Below are 21619 nucleotides of genomic sequence, written 5' to 3' on the forward strand. Positions count from 1 at the left end.
GCAGTATAACTATGCCACAAGTGACCCCATTTTGGAAAGAAGACACCCCAAGGTATTCCGTGAGGGGCATGGCGAGTTCCTAGAATTTTTTATTTTTTGTCGCAAGTTAGTGGAATATGAGACTTTGTAAGGAAAAAAGAGAAAAAAAAAAAAATCATCATTTTCCGCTAACTTGTGATAAAAAATTCTAGGAACTCGCCATGCCCCTCACGGAATACCTTGGGGTGTCTTCTTTCCAAAATGGGGTCACTTGTGGCGTAGTTATACTGCCCTGGCAATTTAGGGGCCCAAATGTGTGAGAAGTACCTTGCAATCAAAATGTGTAAAAAATGGCCTGCAAAATCTGAAAGGTGCACTTTGGAATATGTGCCCCTTTGCCCACCTTGGCAGCAAAAAAGTGTCACACATCTGGTATCGCCGTACTCGGGAGAAGTTGGGGAATGTGTTTTGGGGTGTCATTTTACATATACCCATGCTGGATGAGAGAAATATCTTGGCAAAAGACAACTTTTCCCATTTTTTTATACAAAGTTGGCATTTGACCAAGATATTTTTCTCACCCAGCATGGGTATATGTAAAATGACACCCCAAAACACATTCCCCAACTTCTCCTGAGTACGGCGATACCAGATGTGTGACACTTTTTTGCTGCCAAGGTGGGCAAAGGGGCACATATTCCAAAGTGCACCTTTTGGATTTCACCGGTCATTTTTTACACATTTTGATTGCAAAGTTCTTCTCACACATTTGGGCCCCTAAATTGCCAGGGCAGTATAACTACCCCACAAGTGACCCCATTTTGGAAAGAAGACACCCCAAGGTATTCTGCGAGGGGCATGGTGAGTTCCTAGAATTTTTTATTTTTTGTCGCAAGTTAGTGGAATATGAGACTTTGTAAGAAAAAAAAATAAAAAAAAAATCATCATCATTTTCCGCTAACTTGTGACAAAAAATAAAAAGTTCTATGAACTCACTATGCCCATCAGCGAATACCTTAGGGTGTCTACTTTCCGATATGGGGTCATTTGTGGGGGTTTTCTACTGTTTGGGCATTGTAGAACCTCAGGAAACATGACAGGTGCTCAGAAAGTCAGAGCTGTTTCAAAAAGCGGAAATTCACATTTTTGTACCATAGTTTGTAAATGCTATAACTTTTACCCAAACCATTTTTTTTTTTTGCCCAAACATTTTTTTTTTATCAAAGACATGTAGAACAATAAATTTGGCGAAAAATTTATATATGGATGTCGTTTTATTTGCAAAATTTTACAGCTGAAAGTGAAAAATGTCATTTTTTTGCAAAAAAATCGTTACATTTTGATTAATAACAAAAAAAGTAAAAATGTCAGCAGCAATAAAATACCACCAAATGAAAGCTCCATTAGTGAGAAGAAAAGGAGGTAAAATTCATTTGGGTGGTAAGTTGCATGACTGAGCGATAAACGGTGAAAGGAATGTAGTGCCGAAGTGTAAAAAGTGCTCTGGTCATGAAGGGGGTTTCACGTAGCGGGGCTGAAGTGGTTAACAAGGTTCCAAGTAGAGCTTCAACATGCAACAAGAAGAAATGGGAGTGAGACAAAAAAATTTTGAGCATTCAATTTAATGAAAACAACGAATAAACTGAAACGGGCTGTTTTTCAGCTGATCAAAAGTTTAGGACCACACCTCCAAAAAAAAAACTAAACACCCCCCCCCCCCAAAAACAGAAATCCAACTTCCAAATATAAACTCAGTAATGAGTAGCTCCGCTGTTATTATTTATCACTTTCGAAATTCGTTTCGGCATGCTTGATGCAAGCGTTTCCATGAGGTGAGTGGGAACATTTCTCCAAGTGGCGAAGACGGCCGCACGAAGGCCATCTACTGTCTATAACTGTTGTCCATTTTTTTAAACTTCCCTTGCCATCCATCCCCAAAGGTTCTCAATTGGATTTAGATCAGGGGAACACGCAGGATGGGCCAAAAGAGTGATGTTATTCTCCTGGAAGAAGTCCCTTGTCCTGCGGGCATTGTGTACTGTAGCGTTTTCCTGTTGAAAAACCCAGTCGTAACCACACAGACGAGGGCCCTTAGTCATGAGGAATGCTCTCTGCAACATCTGGATATAGCCAGCGGCCTGCACTTCCTAAAGATCCATTGTTGCACTGAAGAAAAAAGCACCCCAAACCATTATGGCGCCCCCTCCACTGTGGCGCGTAGAAAACATCTCAGGTCGGATCTGCTTGTCATGCCAGTAACGTTGGAAACCATCAGGACCATCAAGGTTACATTTTTTCTCATCAGAGAATAAAACTTTCTTCCACCTTTGAATGTCCAAACGAGCAGTTCTGTGGCGTTCAAGGAGACAAGGTCTTTGAAGACATTTTTTGTTTTTGAAGCCCTTCAGTCTCAGATGCCGTCTGATGGTTATGGGGCTGCAGTCAGCACCAGTAAGGGCCTTTTAATTTGGGTCGAGGATCATCCAGTGTCTTGATGGACAGCCAATTGGATCCTCCGGCTCAGTGCTGATTACATTTTTGGGGGTCTTCCACTTGACTTTTTTGTTCCATTACCCTCAGGATCATTTAAGAAATCCCAAATGACTGTCTTACTGCGTCCCACCTCAGCAGCGATGGCGCGTTGTGAGAAACCCTGCTTATGCAGTTCAACAACCCAACCACGTTGTGACTACCTGACATAAAATGACAATGGATCCACATCTTTGCACAGATTTGGCCTTCTAAAGGTCCTAAAATTTGGATCAGCTGAAAAACTGCCTGTTTCAGTTCAATTGTTATTTTCAATTAATTCAATGCTCAAAAAATGTTTTGTCTCACTCTCATTTCTTCTTGTTGCATGTTGAAGCTCTACTTGGAACCTTGTTAAGATCCAGCAATGTAAAATATGATTTTTTTGCCATTTTTCAAGTGGTCTTAAACTTTTGATCAGGACTGTACTATATAATTAGCAACTAATTAGTACCTTTTATCCAGGGTTCCAGAACTAATTATTGCCTTTTCCAAGAAGAATGGTAATTACTGCTACAATCATATTATTTGAATATAAGTTTATTCTTGTTACTATTACTAATATTAAACTAGAATTACAATTTGGGAATACTATTACTACTACTCTCATTGACAGAAAAATAACCCTCTCAGATATTAATGTCTGTGTCATGGCAGGGCTTCCACACACACTGCATTACTTCATGCGTTATTTGTTTAGTCAGTGACTGTATATTATTATTCATAATCAGTCCCCTAACCCTAAAGTATTTGTTACCTAATTATTAAAGGGGTTGTCCAAGTTATTATTATTATTATTATGTTTTGTTCCATGTATGTTTTTATATTCATCTACAGTGGCTCCATTCTCCTAGTTAGCTGAGTGTCACATGACCTGTGATGTTAGCTTCTTCCCCTGCTCTGATGATGCACAAGCCTGAGAGAGCAGGCGGAGCAGGTCTGCCTCTGTGCACAGGATGTCACTGTGTAGGCTGTGCTGGTTGGAGCAACAAGCCACGTCCCCTGCACTGCCTGATCAGCTGTCTGCCCTGTATCTCCCCTCCCACTGTATTCTTCAGGACATTTTAACCCCTTCTACCATCAGCAGCTCAGACAGGGCTGGAGGCTCTGTTTCAGGTACTGAGTAGCTGCAGGGTTTCCTCTTCTCCAGGCAATGAAGAGATGCATGCTGTGCACAGGATTCCCCCCCCCCCCCCCTCACCTTGCAAACACAGAGCTGACAAAGACTGTTCTCTCCTATGTACTCTTCTGCTGGCTGTGAGGAAGTGTCTACAGAGCATTGGAGGACAGGGGACCTGATGGATGAGAAGGCAGCCAGACTTTGCCTTCTACAAAGGCCTAGGAGATTCAGCCCCTGGATGTGTCTCCTGGGGAACTATCGGTGTATTACACAGATGTATTGTAATACATTGCAGAGGGGATCAGACCCCCAAAAGTTGAAGTCCTAGAGTGGGACAAAAATAGAAAGTAAAAGTGTTTTTCATAATAAAAAGATAATAAAACAAAAAACGCCCCTTTTCCCTAAAGTTGTAAAAAATTGAAATAACAGACATATTGGGTATCGCCATGTCCGTAACTAACAGCTCTATAAAAATATCACATAATCTACCCTGTCGGATAAATTCTGCAATAAATAAATTAAAAAACTGCCTTTTTTTTGTCACCTTACGTCACAAAGTGCAATGAGAAAGTCACGTACCCCAAAATAGTACTAATCAAACCGCCATCTCATCCTGCAAAAAATGCGCCCCTGCATAAGACAATCGCCCAAAAAAGAAAAAAATATGGCTTTCAGAAAATGGGGACTTTGAAACATAATTTTAAATGCTTTTATTGTGTAAAACTGAAATACATTTTTAAAAAAGGAGCCATATCACCACATCCAGAACAACCTGCTCTATAAAAATATCAATGATCTACCATCTAAGGTGCATGCCGTCAAAAAAAATTAAAACTGCCAAAACAATGAATTTTTGGGTCACCTTGCCCCATAAAGTGTAATATTGAATGATCAAAAAAGGTACAGATGAAAACATCCTCTTCCCGCAAAAAACGAGCCCCTACACAAGACGATCGACAGAAAAAAAATAAGGCTTTCAGAAAATGGAGACACACAAGCACGATTTTTTTATTTTATTTTTTAAATGCTTTATTGTGTAAAACTGAACTGTAACATATTTGATATTGTTGCATCTGTAACAACTTGCTCTATTAAAATAGTGCATGATTTAACCTGTCAGATGAACATTGTAAAAAAACTAAAATACAAACTGTACCAGAAATTTTTTTGCTCAACTTTCCTCACAAAAAGCGTAATATAGGGGGATCAGAAATCATATGTACCCTAAAATAGTATCAATAAAACTCTCACTTTTATCCCGCAGTTTCTAAAATGGGATCATTTTTGGGTAGATTCTATTGTAGGGGGGGCATCAGCGGGGCTTCATATGGGACATGGTGCCTAAAAACCAGTCCTCAAAATCTGCCCTCCAAAAACCATATGGCGTTCCTTTCCTTCTGCGCCCTGCTGTGTGCCCATACAGCAGTTTACCACCACTTATAGGGAGTTTTCGTACAATGCAGAATAAGGATAATAGATTTTGAGTCTTGTTTGGCTGTTAACCCTTACCCTGGGTTCACACGTGAGCGTTCGCGATGGAGCGCTCTGTATGCGCGATTGTACCGGCGTTTACAATCGCGCATACAGAGACAAGCGAACGCCCATTGTCGCGCGTTCCCGAAAGTCTATGTACGGGAACGTGCGACAAAACGCCCCAAAGAAGCTCAAGAACTTTTTTGAGCGTCGGGCGTTTTACAGCGCGATCGTACGCGCTGTAAAACGCCCAGATGAGAACCATTCCCATAGGGAAGCATTGGTTTCTCCTTGTTGAGCGTTTTACAGCGCGTAGGAACGCGCTGTAAAACGCTCAAGTGTGAACCCAGGCAGGGCTCCAGATGGCGACCAAAACGGTCGCCAATGCGCCTTAAAATTTGCAGATGGCGACAAGACTTTTTAGTCTTGTCGCCATTTGCGACTGTACCGCCGCGATCCTGCGCAGCCTATGTTCTCTTCAGTAGCACAGCACAGTCAGGGAAGAAGGAAGGAGTCCCTCCCTCTCCACTGTGACGCGGCTGCCTCTACCACCAATGGGCAGATAGCAGGGAGGAGGAGGGGAGGAGCTGTCGCCACTGCGCTACCAATGAATGTAAAACATAAGTATAGGCAACGGTATCACAGACCCGGCACCCGGCCTCAATAACAGGGCATGCGATCTGCAGTAATTAACCCCTCAGGTGCCACAGATCGCATGCCCTGTTATTGAGGCCGGGTGCCGGGTCTGTGATACCGCTGCCGACAGGAGTTAAAGAGGACCTTTCATGGGTCCAAAGAATATGAACTTAGTAGCAGGCTGCATAGAGCGGCGCCCAGGGTTCTAAGTGCACTTACTATTAGTCCTGGGCGCCGCTCAGTTCACCTGCTGTGGCCCCCGGTAATTTCAACATTCAGAGCAAGGAGCAGGAGACGCCAGTGTCTCTCCTTCCCCCTGACAGCAGCGCTGACCAATCACAGCGCAGAGAGAGGGAGTTGTTTTTTTTCTTCCTCTCTCTGCGCTGTGATTGGTCAGTGCTGCTGTCAGGGGAAAGGACAGACACTGGCGTCTCCTCCTCCTTGCTCTGAATGTTGAAATTACCGGGGGCCACAGCGGGTGAACTGAGCGGCGCCCAGGAATAATAGTAAGTGCACTTAGATCCCTGGGCGCCGCTCTATGCAGCCTGCTACTAAGTTCATATTCTTTGGACCCACGAAAGGTCCTCTTTAATTACATTCATTGGTGATGCAGTGCGCCCTCCCAAAGCCTCACCCCCCCCCCCCCCCCCATTGTTATATGGTGGCCACAGGGTCCCATCCCCTCCATTGGTGGCAGTGGCAGATTACACTGCTGGGGCTTAGATCGTTACCATGGCAGCCAGGACGCTACTGGAGCCCTGGCTGCCATGTTCAGCTCCCTGCTGCTGTGTGCACAGAGCACAGAGCAGCAGGGAGATGTGAGAGATCCTATTCACCCTGAATCAGGGTGAATAGCACAAGGGATGAAAAGATCCAGGTTCTAGTCCTAAGGGAAGAAATGGTTATTAAATAAAAAGTTAAACAAAAAAAACACCAAAATACTAAAAGTTTAAAATGGCCCCCTTCCCAGTTTTACATATAAAATTTACAAACAATAAAGAATTAACATATTACATATCGCCACGTCCCAAAAAGTGTGAGCTATTAAAATAGAAAAAAATATTTCCGCTCGGTGAAGGCCGTAACAGAAAAAAAAAAAACTCTAAACCACGCAATTCGCCATTTTTAAGTCACCTTGTCCCCCAGAAGATGTCCCTGGATGTGAGAGGTATGTGGTGCAGTTTTCTCCTATATGTAGTGCTGGCTCACTACTGTGACCTGCGTCTCATCTTCTCAAAGTCCTTTTTTTTAAATTATATGCATTTTAAATTTGGCGACTAAAAAATGTAATTTGGCTCCTAACTTTTTTAGTTTAGGAGCCAATGGCTCCTGGTCATTTTTTTTTGTCTGGAGCACTGCCAGGGTTAGGCTACTTTCACACTGGCGTTTCTGGGTCCGCTTGTGAGATCCGTTTCAGGGCTCTCACAAGCGGCCCAAAACAGATCAGATCAGTTTAGCCCCAATGCATTTTGAATGGATAAGGATCCGTTCAGAATGCATCAGTTTGCCTCCGTTCAGCCTCCATTCTGCTCTGGAGGCAGACACCAAAACTTGCAGCGTTTTGATGTCCGCCTGACGATGCGGAGCCAAACTGATCTGTCCTGACTTGCAATGTAAGCCAATGGGGACGGATCCGTTTTCACTGACACAATATGGTGCAATTGAAAACGGATCCGCCTCCCATTGACTTTTTTTTTTTTTTTTTCGTGGTAATGCAAACGGATCCGTTTTGAACAGATACAAGCGTTTGCATAATAGGGGCAGATCCGTCTGTGCAGATACCAGACGGATCCGCACCTAACGCAGATGTGAACGTAGCCTTACTGTGTTACAGAAAAAAATTGATTAAAATGGAAAATCTTACTTTCCTTCAATGCCTGCGAAATACCTAAAAGGTTAAAAAGTTTGTAAAATCAGTTTTGAATAACTTGAGGGGTGTAGTTATGTAAGCCCCACAAAGTGACTTCATAACTGAACTGGTCCTTAAAAAGTGGGTTTTGGAAATTTTCCTAAAAATGTTAAGAATTGCTTCTAAAATTCTAAACCTCAGCTCTGAACCCAGACAACTCCTTTAAGTTAACATGGAATTGAGTTATTCCTAAAAATAATAATTCCATATCTGTGAGCAGGGAATAAATCTCTCATAATTTATCTTTGACGAATATTAAGATATTAATATTGAACTTATTTTCTTTTTCATTAGGTAATTTTATGTACTTTGTTGGAATCTCTAAGTGGTTTCTTCTGGGCAGTCGTCTAGTAGCAGGTAATGGCATTAATTTAAAATATATAAATTGTATAATGAAAACTTTGATGGTTGAGTGACAGATGCATGTGTATATTGCATGTTAGCATTGTCAAAAAGTTCCCTTTTAGTTTACTTTATTTTTTATACCTTTTCAGGTGTTGGTGCAGGAGCTGGTGCTTCAATATTTGGGTATTTGACCAGATGTTCTAGCTCCAGGGATCGTATACCAGTGTTTGCAATGGCCATGGCATGTCGTCAGGCAGGGCTTTTAATAGGTAAGGTCCCCTGCAATGGATGGTTGAACAATTGCAAGTTTAAATTAAGAGTTTTATTGTATAGATTGCCCATTTTCATACACTCTTGTCTGGAAACTGATTTCTTTGCCAGAATGGAGAGCATCTTTTGCAGTTGAGGTCCTGTCTTGTCCTACATTACACATTCAACCCTCTAATTTCAGTGGGTACTGTATAATGATCAATTGAACATTTTAGTTACCCATACACATAAGAGGAAAGTTGGCCAAATTGAGGACTGGGCATGTGGGCTTTCAACATACTCAATTCTTTGTTCTCACAGGAAATAAGCTACTGCAGAGGGGCCTGGCAGCTGCTTGTTACCCACTCCCCATCGAGACCACATGTCCACCTTAACTTAAGCTGAGTTTCACCACAGATCACGGAGAGGGTCCAAGCACATGCACATTTTGCAATCAGCATATATATTTTCAAGGGATCCTTCTAACAAGCAGGGACTGTCCAGGACAGCTCACTAGGGATAAGCGAACCCGAACTGTATAGTTCGGGTTCGTACCGAATTTTGGGGTGTTCATGACACGAACCCGAACATTTACGTGAAAATTTGGGTTCGTTGTTCGGCGATTTATATGGCGCATTTTGAAAGCCTGCAAAGCAGCCAATCAACAAGCGTCATACTACTTGCCCCAAGAGGCCATCACAGCCATGCCTACTTATTGGCATGGCTGTGATTGGCCAGTGCAGCATGTGACCCAGCCTCTATTTAAGCTGGAGTCACGTAGCACCGCACGTCACTCTGCTCTGATCAGTGTAGGGAGAGGATGCAGCTTCTGTTAGGGCGAGATTAGGCAGGGATTAACTCAGCAAAAACACTTAATGAAGTGATCGATCTACAGCTGTGAATCATTCAACTTCTGCTAGTTAATTGCTCACTGTTTTTAGGCTGCCCAGAGCGTTTTTCTGTCACTTTTTTTTTCTGGGGTGATCGACGGCCATTTTGTGTCTTGTGGTGCGCCAGCACAAGCTGCCACCAAGTCCATTAATCCATCAATAGTATTTTTATTTATTTTTTGCTATATCCTACATCAGGGGCTTGGCTGTGCTTATTTTCACCCCTAGAAACTCAGGATAGAATTTTCAATATTTTATTGAGGGGTGAAATTCACTTGAAAAAATAGCAATCCCCTAAATCTGGTGTTCCAGCTGTGTTTAGCCAAGTGTAATACTGTCTGCTGTCTGGCAAAGGATATATTTTTTTCTGGGGTGAAATTCAATTGCCAAAAAAGCAATACCCTAAATCAGTGGTTTCTGCTGTTGCCGGCCAAGTGTAAATCTGTCCGTAAAAGGGTATATTACACTCAGCGTGCATCTCCAAGTGTATTTCTTTCCGTAAAAGGGTATATTACACAGTGTTAAATTACATTTGCTGAAAGCATAATACTTTAAATTTGCACTATTGTGCATCTCATAGTGTATTTCTGTCCGTAAAAGGGTATATTACACTCAAGGTGTAAATACAAGTGCTGATAGGGTCATCCTCAATAACTTCACACGCTACCGTGCATCTCCAAGTGTATTTCTTTCCGTTAAAGGGTATATTACACTAAGTGTTAAAATACAAGTGCTCAAAGCTATATTATATATCTTTTTTTCACACGCTACTGTGCATCTCCAAGTGTAATTCTGTCCGTAAAAGGATACCTTTCAACCAGGGACTAAATACTAGACTTCCCCTAAATCTGTGGTTACTGCTGTGCCTGTATTAGTGTAATACGGTATATAAAAAGATAGCCAGATAGTGTTAGGTGCCTGTAAAAAAAAAAAAAAAAAAAAAAAAAAAAAAGGCCTGAATTTGAATTCAATACATTGGGCCAAATAGTTTTTTTCTGATTGTGGTGAACGGTAACAATGAGGAAAACATCTAATTAGGGACGCGGACATGGTCGTGGTGGTTTTAGTTGACCCTCTGGTGCTGGGAGAGGACGTGGCCGTTCTGCCACAGCCACACGTCCTAGTGAACCAACTACCTCAGGTCCCAGTACCCGCCAGAATTTACAGCGATATTTGGTGGGGCCCACTGCCGTTCTAAGGATGGTAAGGCCTGAGCAGATACAGGCATTAGTCAATTGGGTGGCCGACAGTGGATCCAGCACGTTCACAACATTATCTCCCACCCAGAAAACGCACAGATGGCGCCTGAAAACAAAGCCCATCAGTCTGTCACATCACCCCCATGCATATCAGGGAAACTGTCTGAGCCTCAACTTATGCAGCAGTCTCTTATGCTGTTTGAAGACTCTGCTGGCAGGGTTTCCCAAGGGCATCCACCTAGCCCTTCCCCAGCGGTGGAAGACATAGAATGCACTGACGCACAACCACTTATGTTTCCTGATGATGAGGACATGGGAATACCACCTCATCAGAGTCAGCACGTCTATGATGATGACGAAACACAGGTGCCAACTGCTGCGTCTTTCTGCAGTGTGCAGACTGAACAGGAGGTCAGAGAGGAAGACTGGGTGGAAGACGATGCAGGGGACGATGAGGTCATAGACCCCACATGGAATGAAGGTCATGCCACTGACTTTCAGAGTTCAGAGTAAGAGGCAGTGGTGAGACCGAGCCAACAGCGTAGCAAAAGAGGGAGCAGGGGGCAAAAGCAGAACACCCACCGCCAAGAGAGTTCGCCAGCTACTGGCCACCGCCACCTGGGACCGAGCACCCCAAAGGCAGCTTGAAGGAGTTCCCTGGCATGGCAGTTCTTCAAACAATGTGCTGACGACAAGACCAGAGTGGTTTGCACGCTGTGCCATCAGAGCCTGAAGCGAGGCATTAACGTTCTGAACCTTAGCACAACCTGCATGACCAGGCATCTGCATGCAAAGCATGAACTGCAGTGGAGTAAACGCCTTAAAAACAAGGAACTCACTCGGGCTTCCCCTGCTCCCTCTTCTGCTGCTGCCTCGGCCCTTTCCTCCGCCTCGGGAGGAACGTTGGCACCTGACGCCCAGCAAACAGAGGATGTACCACCAACACCACCACCTCCGTCACCAAGCATCTCCACCATGTCACACGGCAGCGTTCAGCTCTCCATCTCACAAACATTGGAGAGAAAGTGTAAATTCCCACCTAGCCATCCTCGATCCCTGGCCCTGAATGCCAGCATTTCTAAACTACTGGCCTATGAAATGCTGTCATTTAGGCTGGTGGACACAGACAGCTTCAAACGCAGTATGTTGTTCCCAGCCGCCACTACTTCTCCAAGAGAGCCGTGCCTTCCCTGCACAACCAAATATCCGATAAAATCAAGTGTGCACTGCGCAATGCCATCTGTGGCAAGGTCCACCTAACCACATATACGTGGACCAGTAAGCACGGCCAGGGACGCTATATCTCCCTAACTGCACACTGGGTAAATGTAGTGGCGGCTGGGCCCCAGGCAGAGAGCTGTTTGGCGCAAGTCCTTCCGCCGCCAAGGATCGCTGTAGCCTCCTCCTCCTACTCTGCTTCCTCCTAATCTTGTTCCACCTGCTCATCCAGTCAGCCACACACCTTCACCACCAACTTCAGCACAGCCCGGGGTAAACGTCAGCAGGCCATTCTGAAACTCATATGTTTGGGGGACAGGTCCCACACCGCACAGGAGTTGTGGCGGGGTATTGAACAACAGACCGACGAGTGGTTGCTGCCGGTGAGCCTCAAGCCCGGCCTGGTGGTGTGCGATAATGGGCGAAATCTCGTCGCAGCTCTGGGACTAGCCAATTTGACGCACATCCCTTGCCTGGCGCATGTGCTGAATTTGGTGGTGCAGAAGTTCATTCACAACTACCCCGACATGTCAGAGCTGCTGCATAAAGTGCGGGCCGCCTGTGCGCGCTTCCGGCGTTCACATCCTGCCGCTGCTCGCCTATCTGCGCTACAGCGTAACTTCGGCCTTCCCGCTCACCGCCTTATATGCGACGTGCCCACCAGATGGAACTCCACCTTGCACATGCTTGACTGACGAGCAGCAGCAGGCCATAGTGGAGTTTCAGCTGCAGCACGCACGGGTCAGTCGCACTGCAGAACAGCACCACTTTACCACCAATGACTGGGCCTCCATGCGAGACCTGTGTGCCCTGTTGCGCTGTTTCGAGTACTCCACCAACATGGCCAGTGGCGATGACGCCGTTATCAGCGTTACAATACCACTTCTGTGTCTCCCTGAAAAAACACTTAGGGCGATGATGGAAGAGGAGGTGTCCCAGGAGGAGGAGGAGGAAGAGGGGTCATTTTTAGCACTTTCAGGCCAGTCTCTTAGAAGTGACTCAGAGGGAGGTTTTTTGCAACAGCAGAGGCCAGGTACAAATGTGGCCAGCCAGGGCCCACTACTGGAGGACGAGGAGGACGAGGATGAGGAGGAGGTGGAGGAGGATGAGGATGAAGCATGGTCACAGCGGGGTGGCACCCAACGCAGCTCGGGTCCATCACTGGTGCGTGGCTGGGGGGAAAGGCAGGACGATGACGATACGCCTCCCACAGAGGACAGCTTGTCCTTACCCCTGGGCAGCCTGGCACACATGAGCGACTACATGCTGCAGTGCCTGCGCAACGACAGCAGAGTTGCCCACATTTTAACGTGTGCGGACTACTGGGTTGCCACCCTGCTGGATCCCCAGTACAAAGACAATGTGCCCACCTTAATTCCTGCACTGGAGTGTGATGGGAAGATGCGCGAGTACAAGCGCATGTTGGTAGACGCGCTACTGAGAGCATTCCCAAATGTCACAGGGGAACAAGTGGAAGCCCAAGGCGAAGGCAGAGGAGGAGCAAGAGGTCGCCAACGCAGCTGTGTCACGGCCAGCTCCTCTGAGGGCAGGGTTAGCATGGCAGAGATGTGGAAAAGTGTTCTCACCACGCCACAGCTAACTGCACCACCACCTGATACGGAACGTGTTAGCAGGAGGCAGCATTTCACTAACATGGTGGAACAGTACATGTTCACACAACTCCACGTACTGACTGATGGTTCGGCCCCAACTTCTGGGTCTCCAAATTGTCCACGTGGCCAGAGCTAGTCTTAAATGCCTTGGAGGTGCTGGCCTGCCCGGCGGCTAGCGTTTTGTCTGAACGTGTATTCAGCACGGCAGGGGGCGTCATTACAGACAAACGCAGCCGCCTGTCTACAGCCAATGTGGACAAGCTGACGTTCATAAAAATGAACCAAGCATGGATCCCACAGGACCTGTCCATCCCTTGTGCAGATTTGACATTACCTACATCCCATTAACCATATATTATTGTACTCCAGGGCACTTCCTCATTCAATCCTATTTTTATTTTCATTTTACCATTATATTGCGGGGCAACCCAAAGTTGAATGAACCTCTCCTCTGTCTGGGTGTCGGGGCCTAAATATCGGACAATGGCCTGTTCCAGTGGTGGGTGACATGAAGCCTGATTCTCTGCTATGCAACCTCTGTCTGGGTGCTGGGGCCTAAACAAGTAAAAGTGGCCTTCTCCATTGGTGGGTGACATGAAGTCTGATTCTCTGCTATGTGACCTCTCTCCAATTGATATTGGTTAATTTTTTTTAAAATTGTAATTCATTTCCCTATCCCTATCCACATTTGTTTGCAGGGGATTTACCTACATTTTGCTGCCTTTTGCAGCCCTCTAGCCCTTTCCTGGGCTATTTTACAGCCTTTTTAGTGCTGAAAAGTTTGGGTCCCCATTGACTTCAATGGGGTTCAGGTTTGGGGTGAAGTTCGGGTCGAGTTCGGAACCCGAACATTTTCGGGAAGTTATGCCGAACTTCTCGAACCAGAACATCCAGGTGTTCGCTTAACTCTACAGCTAACCCATTTCAATGCTGATTTTGAATGTTATATATAAATGGTACGCCCTGTTAAGAAATGTGTCCTATATTTCTTTCCTGTGCTCCAAGTTTCTTAAAAATTCTTCTTATATTCTATGGTAGTGGGCCTAAACCAGAGGTTCTCAAAATGTTGTGCAACTACATCTCCAGACATGTCCACACCCTGTGCAAATAGCTGGCCATGGCCCTATTGGTTGACTGACTAATGTCTATATGGAGAAAGAATTCATAGAACTGTTTTAGGCTACTTTCACACTAGCGTTCAGAACGGATCCGTCTGCATTATATTGGCATATAAAAGCTAAGTGTGAAAATAGCCTCGGACAGATCCGTCCAGACTTTCAATGTAAAGTCAATGGGGGACGGATCCGCTTGAAGATTGAGCCATATTGTGGCATCTTCAAACGGATCCGTCCCCATTGACTTACATTGTAAGTCTGGACGGATCCGCACGCCTCCGCACGGCCAGGCGGACACCCGAACGCTGCAAGCAGCGTTCAGCTGTCCGCCTGTCCGTGCGGAGGCGAGCGGAGCGGAGGCTGAACGCCGCCAGACTGATGCAGTCTGAGCGGATCCGCATCCATTCAGACTGCATCAGGGCTGGACGGAAGCGTTCAGGTCCGCTCGTGAGCCCCTTCAAACGGAGCTCACGAGCGGACAGCCGAACGCTAGTGTGAAAGTAGCCTAAGACTTAATGCTTGATGTAGAGTAAATGAGGTATTGTGTTTTTAATTTAGCAGTGGACACAAGCCATTGGACTTTTTTTTGTCAACTTATTGTGTGCCCATGTGCAAACTAGATGAATGAATATAGAAAATACGGTAAAATTAGTGGTGCTGAAAAATATTACTAAAATAACAGTCCTAGTTAGGTTTATATTCTTGCCCATTGGTTGCAGTATTAAAGGAGTTTTCCAACTTTAATCCCAATTTCCAGTTTAGCAGGACAGCGGTGTACAGGGGGGGACTACTCCCAACTACTCTCCTTCTGGTTTTCGGTTTGCAAACCTCCAGACAGTCACATTCCCTGCTGCAGCCATTCACTGATTTTAGCAGATATGCCCCCAAGTGGCATGTAAATGTGGAGTCATTACACCAGTGAGAGTAGTGAATGACTGAATTGTTGTGTATGGTGCATAAACAATCCTATTCATATGAATGGTACAGATTTTTCATTTTGAGAAATTTTTGCAATCAATCTGTCACTTAAGAATATACCCTTTTGGTAGTTAGTACTTCATTAGATTAAAGGTGATAGGATATGTAATAAATGTCAAATAGGTGCTGGTCCCACCACTGAGACCCACTCCCATCTCCTGAACAGGGCCCTAAAGTGAATGGAGAAAAAGCCAGGTGTGTGTGTGGCCACCCTCCATTCACTGCTAAACATTGCACGTAAAAAAATGATGCTAAAATGCATTTGTGTAGTGACAGCTAGCAAAATCCACAACAAAAATCACATAAAACATGTGAACCCCACACACACACACACACAAGTTGTAAAAAATGCCCCCCAAAAAAGGACATCGGACGTTTGGTGTGGGCGGAGCTAACATAGCCACACACCCATCCTTTGCCTGCACTTGCTCCAGGCTGTAAGGCCCAAACCAGACTGGGATGACTGGGCCTTCTACTGCATCCGACCCCCAGGCTCTGACCTCAGCTGCTGTACTGCAGGAGTTCCCAGGACCCTCCTATCATAGCACCTGGCTTGTTCCCCATCCAGCTGGCAAGTCCATCCAGTAAAAGGCATGCAGCAGTGTCTGTGGAGGAGGGGGTGCAGGGCTGCTGGGGGTCACACTCTCATTGTGGCAGCCCTGCGCTGCCCTCAACTACTGATGGTCACTGATCTGTGAGCTCCCTGTGCCCCCTCTGTGAGTGCCCAGTGTGCACGCCCCCTGTGTGTGCTCTCTGGGACCGCTGCGTGCGCTCTCTGTGTGTGCTCCCTGTGCCTCCTGTGTGTGCTCCCTGTGTGAGTTGTTTGTGCTCCCTGTGCCTCCTTTGTCCCCCATATGTGATCCCTGTGTCACACACGGTTTGGGGGGGATCTGTGGATGGCACTGTTATGGGGGGATCTGTGGGTGACGCGGTCATCCACAGATTCCCCCATAACTGTGTCATCCACAGATTCCCCCCATAACTGTGTCATCCACAGATTCCCCCCATAACTGTGTCATCCACAGATTCCCCCCATAACTGTGTCATCCACAGATTCCCCCCATAACTGTGTCATCCACAGATTCCCCCCATAACTGTGTCATCCACAGATTCCCCCCATAACTGTGTCATCCACAGATTCCCCCCATAACTGTGTCATCCACAGATTCCCCCCATAACTGTGTCATCCACAGATTCCCCCCATAACTGTGTCATCCACAGATTCCCCCCATAACTGTGTCATCCACAGATTCCCCCCATAACTGTGTCATCCACAGATTCCCCCCATAACTGTGTCATCCACAGATTCCCCCCATAACTGTGTCATCCACAGATTCCCCCCATAACTGTGTCATCCACAGATTCCCCCCATAACTGTGTCATCCACAGATTCCCCCCATAACTGTGTCATCCACAGATTCCCCCCATAACAGTGTGTCATCCACAGATACCCCCATAACAGTGTGTCATCCACAGATTCCCCCCATAACAGTGTGTCATCCACAGATCCCCCCCCCCCCATAACAGTGTGTCATCCACAGATCCCCCCCCCCCCCCCCCATAACAGTGTGTCATCCACAGATCCCCCCATAACAGTGTGCATGTGCAGCATTATCTCCATTCACTGCTAAGGATTGGCCAGTGATCAGCTATTTTTAGAGCACCCATAGTATAATGTAGGATGACCATGCATGCACACTGTGCTCTCCCTTTACTTCAGGGGCCTGGATGGGACAACACCTTTTTTTCCCGCTTGTGGTTTTATAAACTGAACCATGGAAAACAGAATTGCCCTGGCAATTCATAACGCGGGGTCCATGTCCAGAATTCCTATTGAAAATGGGCATTAATGGGCAATAAAATGCATCAGAAAAAAAACATCCCAAAAAACCTGATGCTGATTCTGCATTAGGTTTTTTTAAGCACATAAAATACTCTGTGTGAACATACCCAAAGAGGCTGCAGGATCAGCAGCTTACAGTGGAAAGGCTAAAGAGAGCTAATGTGGCATTCTACACTCAGCTGCTGTGGTTGCAACCGCTGTCTGTGCCTACAAAGTCCTGTCAGACTTCTGGCCCAATATTTCATGATTTGGGGCCCCACTTTAAATTTTGCCCAGGGCCACACTTTGTCTAAAACCGGCCTGGTCTCTGGATACTGATAACACAGCAGTAATAGACAGCATTGAACCACCTATATCCTCTTTAAAACCAAGATCTAAATTCACTCCCTTTTTTGGGAATATAGATACTTTTTCCACTTGGTAACAAAGGATCTTAAAGATATTAAAAGATCCCTTAAACCTCCCATTATGAATTTAGATATGGATGAGGTACAAGCACTACAAGAGTTGACAGATAATAAAAAAAATTGTGATAAAACCGTCAGATAAAGGCGGTAACATTGTACTAAAATGGATAGACAAATATATCAAGATATGGTAATGGACCTGTTGAATGATGTACAGACCTACAAAAAACTGGATGGCAACCCAACAGAAGGGTTCCTTATGGACCTTAAAAAGATACTTACCACAGCCAAAGAAGAAAATTTGATTTCCAAAGATGAGTTCAAATATCTTTATAACTCGCATCCAACGATTGCCATGATATATGCCATTCCTAAGGTGCACAAACAAAGACGACCTATCCCTGGTAGGCCGATTGTTTCTGGGAATAATGACCTCACAGAAAATATTAGCCAATATGTTGATGAATTTTTAGCTCCGTTTGTGCCTAGCTTGCCATCTTTTATTAAAGACACTGAGGATGCAGTCACCAGACTCCAGGAGATCCAGGTCACAGCCAATACTAAATTGGCCCGTTTATACATTGAGGCGTTCTATACAATCATCAGACATGATTTGGGAATTTCGTCTGTTTCATCTATCCTATTCACAAAAGGCACACAATTTCACCTGCACAACCAATTTGTTCTCACACCTTTGCAGTTTTTGCTCACTCGCAACTATTTTTTATTCAATGGTCACTAATAGTAACAAATAAATGGCACCGCGATGGGGAGTAAATGTGCACCGAATTATGCTAATTTGTGTTTGGGGTGGTGGGAAAACACCATTGTAGGGTTGTTTCGGGTACCTAATCAATACTTTTATGGCAGTATCGATTCGGTACCGGGATGTATGCATTTTCTCGATACTAGGCTGTGCTACTACGCAGTCTAGTATCTCCTCTTATGAGAGAACATGGCGATCGGCGCGCGCTGTGTTCTCTCCAGCCAGACAGTGGAGAAGGAGGGAGGGACTGAGGGAGGGAATCTCTCCCTCTTATGACGCGGCCGCTGCTGAGCCCAATGAAGGGAGCGGGCTCTGAAGCTTCCCGCACCCCTGCCACCAATGAATGTGTGGCTAATTAAAGCAGGAGGCGGGACGGGGGAGGTAATAAACTGCTGCGCCGTCTGAGCTAGTGAGCTCGGCGAACGCAGCCTCCTCCTCCTGAGTGTTTTGTGTCCTCCCCAGCATCAGCTCAAGCCCCAGAGTCAAGCAGCCAGCATAGCAGGTACCCGTCCTGGCCACTGTGCCACCAATGATAATTAACCTTTTATACAGATACAGGAGGTGGGTGCCTGCGCCAGAATCTCCATAGCCGGCACCTGAGGGGTTAACTGCCGCTGATCGCAGTGCCCTGTCATAGAGGCCAGCACCCACCTCCTGTATCTGTATTACAGGTTAATTATCATTGGTCGCGCAGTGCACCCCCCTCTCCCCCAGTATTAAAAACAATGGTGGAGCTGTGCGCCCCCCCCAACCTCCCCAGTATTAAAATTATTGGTGGCAGTGGCCACAGGGTCCCCTCTCCACTCTTTATTGGTGGTACAGTGGCAGTTGTGATCGGAGCCCCAGCAGTGTAATCCTGGAGCTCTGATTGGTTACCATGGCAGCCTGGATGCTACTGAAGCCCTGGCTGCCATGGTAAGCTCCCTGCTGCTGTATACTATGCACAGGGCAGCAGGGACAGTGTGAAGTCCTATTTACCCTAATTAAAATATCCTAGGTTCTAGCCCCTAAGGGGGAAATGGTTATTAAATGAAAAGTAAAAAAAAAAATATTAAGTATAAATTGACCGCTTTCCCAATTTTACATATATAATATATAACTAAACATATTGCATATCGCCACGTCTGAAAAGTCCAAACTATTAAAATATTTTTAAAAAATCTATGCGGTTAACGGTGTAAAACAAAAAAAAAATTAAAAAATGCGCGATTTGCTATTATTTTTTTGGTCACCTTGTCCCCCCTAAAAATAGGATAGGACTGTTCGATTATGGGCCAGACATTACATATAATGCGTTTTTTTTTTTTTTGTGTGGTATCTAGTATCGCAATACTTTTTTATGGTATCGAAACCGAATCAAACTTTTGGTATCGCAACAACCCTACACCATTGTATTTACGGAATCTTTTCACACATACAGTAATCGGATTTTATTTTGGGGTAGGTATATAGATGATTTGATTTTTGGGGATGGCACTATTGCACTTTTTAATGAATTTGTCAGTCTTCTCCACCATAATCGCATAGGTATGAGGTTCACGTCTGAAATAGATGAGCACACGCTGACTCTTTTAGACCTTAGGATCTCCGTGGACTCTGGTGGCCATATCCTGACAGAGGTGTTTCGCAAACCCACTTCTACCAACAACCTGTTACATTGGCTAAGCCACCATCCAGCACCATTGAAAAGGGGCATCCCTACTGGCCAGTACATCAGGGCTCAGAGAAACTGTACTGAAGATTCCAGTTTCATTAAAGAAAGCAATAATTTATACCAACGGTTTAGGGAAAGAGGATACCCCAAGAAAGTATTGCATAAGGCATTTACCCAGGCCAAAGGGTTAAATCGGTCAGATATGTTATGTGATAAAAGACATATTCTAGTGTCAAAAATCCTCAGGTGCATCGGTTCCTATGATGCACAAAATTCCAAGGTATTTCAAATTCTCAAGAAGTATTGGCACATTCTTCAGGTGGACAACGATCTAAAGGAGGTGGTGACTACCTATCCTAGCATCACATACCGTAGAGGTAAAAATCTAAAAGATATCTTGTTGCACAGCGTGTTCAGTCCAGAACCACCTCAGAGAACATGGCTTACATCCAAGATAGTGGACACACATCCATGTGGCAGAGGTTCCTTCTGTCCATTTGTCAAAAAAATTAAAATATTCAAAAACCCACTTGATAACAAAGAATATCATATAAAGGAATTCATCAACTGCCAGACCACAGGCATAATTTACATTGCTCAATGCACGTGCCATAACATATACGTGGGCAAGACTATTCAAGAATTTAGATGCCGCATTTGTCAACATGTCAGCAGTATAAACACCAAAGCAGATACATCAATCTCCAGGCATGTCGGACAACGTCATGATGGTGACCCCAAAGACCCCAAGAGGATCTATAGATTGGACAGTTTGAGTCTAAAAGGTCTAAATGAAGGCTTCACCTACTCTTCATTTCTGTAGTTGCGGATATATTTGTGATTTATTCAGTTGCTTTATATTTTCATAAGTGAGCCATAGGAATGCCAAATGTTGGATCATTTTTATGTCTTACTGCAAGACACTTAAACACACCTAAACTGTAATGTAGCTGTATCAACCATTTAGGAACATCTATTTTTTTTTTGTTTTAGGCATAAATTATATATTTTTTTGATCAAATCGTTTTTATTAATCAATAAATCCAGCATATATTGACAATACGATGCCACATTGTCTACACAAAAGCATAATCCATAATCAGCAGTGTTATAAGGCATCTCCACAGAAGAAACGCAGTGCAACGGCGTACAATGCACATAAACTCAATACAGAGTACGAATATAAGACCCCACAACTTAGAATACACTAAACCCTCCCCTCACCCCCATTTTAGGGATAAATATTTAGGTTCTCCTTTTAGTCCCCAGATTCATTCCATCTGTATAATACTTACCTCTTCATTTCCGCAAGGGATCTACACTTGGTGTAAGACCTTCAAAAATATATCAGTCAGTATTGACTGTGATATTGCTGCTCTTACCTTACCTTCATTCATTGCTAAGTTCCTGCGCACTTATTCCTTGCGCAGAACATGAGCCCTCCCGAACACTGACCTTAATCTTACTGGCGTATCCACATTGTGTGCAGGGCATGCGCACTAGGCAATATCTATTTCAGCGAGGTCAGTTCCAGCGCAGTCTCAGTAAGCTCACCATTACATTCTGCCAATGAAGTCCGTGCGCATCGGGTTTGTGCGCAGCGCGTCATCATGGCCACTCCTCCGGACATAGCAATTGGTTAAGGGGATGTGGCGTAGGATTGGATGGACATGCAGGGAGCTCACACCCACTCAGT

General features: G+C 45.0%; 1 protein-coding gene across 2 annotated transcripts in view; it reads left to right on the forward strand.

Annotated features, from left to right (window-relative positions):
- Positions 1-21619, forward strand: part of LOC122936202 (major facilitator superfamily domain-containing protein 8-like) — a 111534-nt gene that overhangs the window by 57025 nt on the left and 32890 nt on the right. For both annotated transcript variants that reach the window (XM_044292294.1, XM_044292293.1), the window contains exons 4-5: positions 7941-8003; positions 8141-8260. In XM_044292294.1, coding sequence (XP_044148229.1) covers positions 7941-8003; positions 8141-8260 — 183 coding nt within the window. The remainder of the gene's footprint in view (positions 1-7940; positions 8004-8140; positions 8261-21619) is intronic.

This window comes from Bufo gargarizans, chromosome 4, assembly GCF_014858855.1.
Source record: "Bufo gargarizans isolate SCDJY-AF-19 chromosome 4, ASM1485885v1, whole genome shotgun sequence".
In the NCBI taxonomy this organism is placed as follows: domain Eukaryota; kingdom Metazoa; phylum Chordata; class Amphibia; order Anura; family Bufonidae; genus Bufo; species Bufo gargarizans.